This window comes from Pollicipes pollicipes, unplaced genomic scaffold (assembly GCF_011947565.3).
Source record: "Pollicipes pollicipes isolate AB1234 unplaced genomic scaffold, Ppol_2.1 Scaffold_4002;HRSCAF=4701_pilon_pilon_pilon, whole genome shotgun sequence".
NCBI classification, from domain to species: Eukaryota; Metazoa; Arthropoda; class Thecostraca; order Pollicipedomorpha; family Pollicipedidae; genus Pollicipes; species Pollicipes pollicipes.
The window spans coordinates 4,103,965-4,110,002 of NW_023596420.1; the positions used below are offsets into that span (position 1 = coordinate 4,103,965).

General features: G+C 47.4%; 1 protein-coding gene across 3 annotated transcripts in view; it reads left to right on the forward strand.

Annotated features, from left to right (window-relative positions):
• Window positions 1-5,825, forward strand: part of LOC119093913 (cell adhesion molecule 3) — a 48,495-nt gene extending 42,670 nt beyond the window's left edge. Inside the window, exons 9-10 of one of the 3 annotated variants that reach the window (XM_037216927.1) lie at window positions 2,419-2,552; window positions 5,145-5,825. In XM_037216927.1, coding sequence (XP_037072822.1) covers window positions 2,419-2,551 — 133 coding nt within the window. In that variant the 3' untranslated portion in view covers window position 2,552; window positions 5,145-5,825. Of the gene's footprint in view, window positions 1-2,418; window positions 2,553-5,144 lie in introns of those variants that run through there. The other 2 variants (XM_037216928.1, XM_037216929.1) reach the window with 2 other exon arrangements.
• Window positions 5,826-6,038: the final 213 nt, after the last annotated feature.

The following is a 6,038-nucleotide window of genomic DNA, read 5'->3' on the forward strand; positions in this document are numbered from 1 at the left end:
GTAAAGCGCGAGTTTCTTATGAATTTCCTAAACAAGTATCCTTGAACTAATTTATGCTCATTATGCCGCTTAAATAGGGTTATATATTTGTTTGAAGATAACGGACATTTAAGAAGTTGATCCAGGTATCGAAGTAATGACGAAGAATGATGTAATTTTTTACTTTCACAGCGAAACGAATGCTATGCTAGACCCGTCAAGGTACAGCTGCATGGCCAGCAAGCTAGCGACATGCATAACACGACTCCAGCAATAAATTATGCTTCCCAATTACGTGACGTCAGCCTCCACGTTACAACATATACAAGTTCAACGCGAGTAACGGGAGGAGAGGAGGGATGAGCATGATGCTCTGGTGATATGTGCGGATGCTTGATTACGCTACAAAAGTTGCGTGGAAGAAAGAAATCCCACAGGCCATGTATTAATTTCGGTAACCGATGAACACATACGGGCGTGTGATGGAAAAATCTCGGAAAAATTGAAGTAGCGAAAGGCTGCAACCACTCGTTATTTTGGTAGTCATATTCGGTTAATTTCAATATGACATCTCATGACGTTTTTTGACCACTTGGGTGCCATCGCAATGTAGTTGGTTTTGAAGAAACGTGCACTACGGATAAGAAAATAAAAGAGCTACAAATCAGATGTCGCTAAATCGGCTACGTATGAACAAACCTTGAGAGCAGGTAGGTTTAATTTACAGTGAACATACCTTAGATCGCTACAGCGCGATGCTGGGAAAGGCCAAGCTACACCATATCTGCCATCCAAAGGTAAAGCGCCACATGTTCATTTTTGGCCACTGTACGTTTTCCATATCCTTTGATTCGTCATCTCAAGCTTAGTTGGGTTATTTAAGGCATTAATTGAACTTTTTAAAACTTTTAGCTAAAAGAAAGTGCTAAAAGTTTGAGAAAACTTCAACTAGTGATTTAAATAACCGAATTTCGCTATAGAAGACGCATCAAATGACATGATAAAGCGAATGGTCAATCATGAGCATATGAAGTTTTATCTTTGAATGGCAGATACACATTATGTTTAATAAATAAAATGCTGAACTTATTGTTAAATGCCTTTGTAAATACGTGTTGAGTGAACCTTGAACAGCATTGAAAATTTTGGCATTGCGTTTAATTGTTTACCTCCGTAATTACTTACATCAGAGGAGGTGCTTGAGCATGACCTGGTGGTGTTAAGGCATGGTGATATAACGTGCCTGGGAATTAGATGCCAGTCAAGAACTGCTCAGGCCAGCTTTGTATCCTTTTCATAATGAGCTGTAATGAGCGAAACGAGGGCCACACAAACTCAGCTCAAACCCAGTTAAAGCTCAAATCGGCCCATAGCTAGGTTTGGGCTTCAATCTGGCGTTATATCTGATGCAGGAATGCACATTAGGTAAATCATACACCCAATATTTGTTCAGAAACATTATCATTAGCTGCCCTATAAAAGCCTCACGCAGGGCGCATGTGATGCTTTGGTAGCTGATGTGCTTCCGAACGTATACAGCGCGGAGTTCTCGTTTCACATCAAAACATTCCCTGCTGACGTACTTCAATACCACATGTGACAGAGCCTTTCATACAATAGCCCCCTCGCCGCAAACGTTAATACATGGAGCTTAATTGGTTGTCAAATATGAAATGCTTGAAGACGAAGATAAACGGTATGGCTTAACACAGGCCTATGGCTTGTGTTAAGGGCTATCAAATAGCCGTTAAGTTCCATTCTTTCTACATTGTGTGCTATTCGCCAATTCACGTTTGCGGTACTCTTTTTTGTGATTTGGTCGTCAATGGGACCAAATCCCACACAAACGCAAAATGACGGTTTGGTACATAATTATGAAACCAAAACGCTTCCAGAGTAAACGTGATCACCTGTTTGCACAAGGCCAACGACAAACGGCATGTATCAGCCCTGTTCATCCGATTTTCCGCGCCTGGAGTAGGTGCCAGTGAAAAGTGGCGGACCAAAGTCCGTGCCAAGCAAGAACTGGTGTGAAAGAGGCTATAGGAGACCTGCGATGACCTAAAATTATGTGTCGTGCGCGAAGCTGCGGCTGTGACCTACATGTAAACCATGGAGATATCCAGGTCTGATACCGAACAAAATATTAGCACAGCTCAAACCCCACATTGGGCCCGAGCTTTGACCCGTTGTAACTCCAGCGTACATATGTTATACAGCGCTCTGCGTGTTAAGACCCATTGCGTTTTAGTGTCCGGAATGTGTATTTAAAATGCAGAACATGAATGTATATTTCATTTCACGAACGTTTTCAACCATTGATGTGGTGGCTCACTAATGACGTGATGATCACGAGATGAGATTGCTCCCAAGCACACTTATTTATTCGACTTTGTTTTATGGCTTCCCAGTTTATGTTTCTGTCAAATGTTTTTCCAGTAGTGACACTGAATCGGCACATGATGAAAAAACGTATAAACCCGAGAAGCAGCCTTTCAAATTTCCGAATTTCTCCTCTAGCCTGCTCAAGTCGAGCAAGACCTGGTACGGACGTCGAGATGGCGGAGAATAAGGTGAGGTTTGAACATCGCACATTTCTCGTGCGTGCGTGCGTACGTGCGTGCATGCGCGCGCGCGCGCGTGGGTGTATGAATATGAGTGTGTGTATGTGCTATGTGTGTGTGTGTGCATGTGTGTGTGCGTGTGGGGGGCGCGCGCGCGCTTGCGGATGCGTGCATTTGTGTGCGTGCACGCTAGCTTCCGGGCGTGCCGCGCCAGAGCACACGGGCTAATCGCGACACGAGTGGACACCGAACATGTGCAGTATTCCCCGGCTACAGCTCACTGCGCGCGGCTGCCAGCCACAGGAGCTCGCACCTCGTGTTGGGGTTCATGCCCGTGATGGAGCCCACCTGGATCTTAAGTCAGTGGGATGCCCCGTTTGCCCTGCATCCGGCAGATGTCCGGGTGACGACAAGCATCCTTTGCGACACGCCACCGACCCAATCCAAGCTTACAGTGCTTATTACGACGGCGGCGCATCAGATGGTACCACTCGTGTCCCAATATGTCCGTGTGTTTTGGTGTAACTCGTTAGGATGCTTGACAAAAAAAACTAGCATGACGATTTGATGAAGATCACCAGAACTCCTGTACAATGCGGTTTGGCTTGTTTTTGTCGCTGAACATTCATACTTTTCCTAACCACGTGGCACAGATGTTTTGCAATCAGTTGCATGTTGTATCATGGGCTCTGTAAGCAGACATTCTAGAGGCCACAGTTCAAAAAAAATCAGGGATCTGGATGCTTGGGCTGTCTAATCCGTACCAGACTCGTCCTTTTGGAGCTGTAAGGTCACTGATGTACTGGCTCTGAATATGTCTCTTTGCCAGTGGTGAGCTATCGGTCTTGTGCTATGAGTGGTGAGCTCACCATGTGCCGACAGTAAATAAAACGAAGAGCATGACGAGACAACTCATGGCCCACGTTAGTTCAGATCACTTGAATGTTCCGCAGAAAAAGGGCATATGGCAGTCCGGTTGTCATTATTCTGTGCGCCATACCAAAGCTTTTCTGTTTCGGGAATGTGTGGCGTGTATATCGTGTTTGATTAGAGAAATCAGCGAGTGGAGACACACCCGTGCACCTTAGTGCAGGTCAAAAACGAATTGCCATGGGTAAATGTCTTACCAAAGGAAGAACGATCGCGAGATGCGGTATGAATCACGGGCCCTCATTCTAGTGAGGCGGTTCTTCATTCAGCCACAGGGCCTCCTCATCAGAAACAGGGCCTTCTTGCGCACGACATGATGCGTATGGGAACGTCCTGGTCCAGATCATGGGCTCCCTAATTTATGGCGGGTACGTATAAGTCGGGAGCAAAGGCCTTCTAATTCATAAAGGGACCGCTCGAACCAGCCAGCTCCCGCCTGCAAATACGAAACGGGGTCTCCCGAGTCGAAATCCTCCCGAGCCAGCCAGCCCCCGCCTGCAAATAGGAAACGGCGTCTCCCCAGCCCAAATGGGGCCTAATTCATTAACGCGACGTCCTGATACAGAAAAGAGGCATCTTGATTCAAAACATCTATGTAACTACAGGTTCAATTTGGATACTAAGGACCTTCAAAAATGTGGCGGCAAATACTTTTTTTGCCCCAGTCGGCAGATGACGACACGTTCCCATCTGTTCTCACTAGTCTATACGGAGACACCCCGCTAACATGTGAGAGAAGTCCCAGCCGGCAGGTACATGTCTATGGGCGAACAGGCCTGGTATCCGGCCGGAGGCGCGGGGTGCTCCGGCTTTGGTCCGGATAAGGGCCCCGTGCGGTCGACTGCGTCAGTGTCACTGAACCCCCCTCATTGTAAAGCGTTTGGTATTAAGGTTTAGCTGTTTTTTTATTGTTCTTGTATCCTTTGGACGTGCATTTCGTTCGTCTCTTTTGTTCCATCTGACCTTTGCCTTTTGACATGCATTCATCGGCACTGTATGCCTTTTGACTTCAGCCATGATTGTGACCCCTTGACATGTTACGTTTCACTTATGGTGTTTACTTTATTTCTCCTATTGTGTACTTCTATGTCCTGTTTTTCAGCAGTGCCATAGTTTATGAGATTTCATTGAACTGATACGTAGCACAATCGTCATCTTCCGCGACCCTAGCTTTGAAGACTTCGCAGGAGTTTGGAAAGTTTCATACAAAATGTGGTGACTCTGTGTACCGATCAATCAAAGATCTTTACAAAAAGTTTTGTAGATGTTGTCAGCTGCTGTCATGCGAAGTAATAGCAAGTTTGCTTAGAAAATTTCGAATTGTGAATAAGAGCATGGGGTGACGCTGAGCAATGCGAGAATCAATAATAAAAGAAAGCTAAGATACAGGTTTAAGTCCAGCATCTAAACATTGATGCATCAGTGCCATTTCAAGTTATCATATGATCACAAAACGCAGCCCATGCGACCTTCTTGGCGCAACATTAATCAAGAAGCAGGACGTAAGCTTAAATTGCTATAAGCCATCAAGCGAGTGGTAAGCTTATGTTCAGCAGGGAGAGCTCACTATTGACGTGCAACGAGTGAAGTGGCCACTGCCGCAGCTACCGAGAACCGCATAGTCGTGGTGCACCTGCTCCAGTGTGAGACGGCGCGCGCCTCCCCCGGCAGGACGAGACGCGGGGGCTGACCAAGGCGGAGGGCGAGCCGGACGGTAACCAGCCGGAGAAGAAGGAGGGCGAGACGGTGTACGCCGAGCTGCTGCTCAACTCGGACGGGGTGAAGACCGAGGTGCGACCCTCCGCTGAGAAGACCGAATATGCCGTCATCGTCGGAACCAAGAACGCCGCGGACGGCGTTGACGCCACTGACAAGGCTAGGGAGTAGCTGTCACCACGGCTCGACGCCGCCGGCGCCACCACTCCGCAAAGATTGAGCTCTAGTGCAGTTCGGCGTGCCGGACAAACACTGCCGCACATTGGCCACCTGTCGTGGGCCGCAGCAAACCACGGTGTTCGGCAGACCGAGTGGACCTGTCCCGGTCATGGCCACGGAGAGCGTATGGTGTTCTCTCAGTTGTGCGTTGCATCGCTGGTTGGCTTGCGTTCTCAGTAACAGTTTCGTAGTACAAATGTAGCTGCATCAGCATGTTTTCGTCATTTTCCATTGCCTGTTGCGGTCGGAATGTATTTGTATGCTTCAAGCGTGGGTGAATGTCGGGGGAAAACGTTTAAGAATGAAAGATGAAGAGAGAGAGAGAGAGAGAGGGAGAGAGCGAGAGAGTGAGAGAGTAGGAGAGCGAAAGGGAGCGAGAGAAAGCGAGAGAAAGCGAGGGAGAGAGCAAGAATGAGATAGAGAGAGAAGAGAGAGAGAGAGAGGTAGAACAGAGAGAGAGAGAGAGGGAGAGAGAGAGAGAGAGGGAGAGAGAGAGAGAGAGAGAGAGAGAGAAGAGAGAGAGAAGAGAGAGAGAGAGAGAGAGGAGAAGAGAGAGAGAGAGAGAGAGAGAGAGAGAAGAGGAGAGAGAGAGAGAGAGGAGAGAGAGAGAGAGAGAAGAAGAGAGAGAGA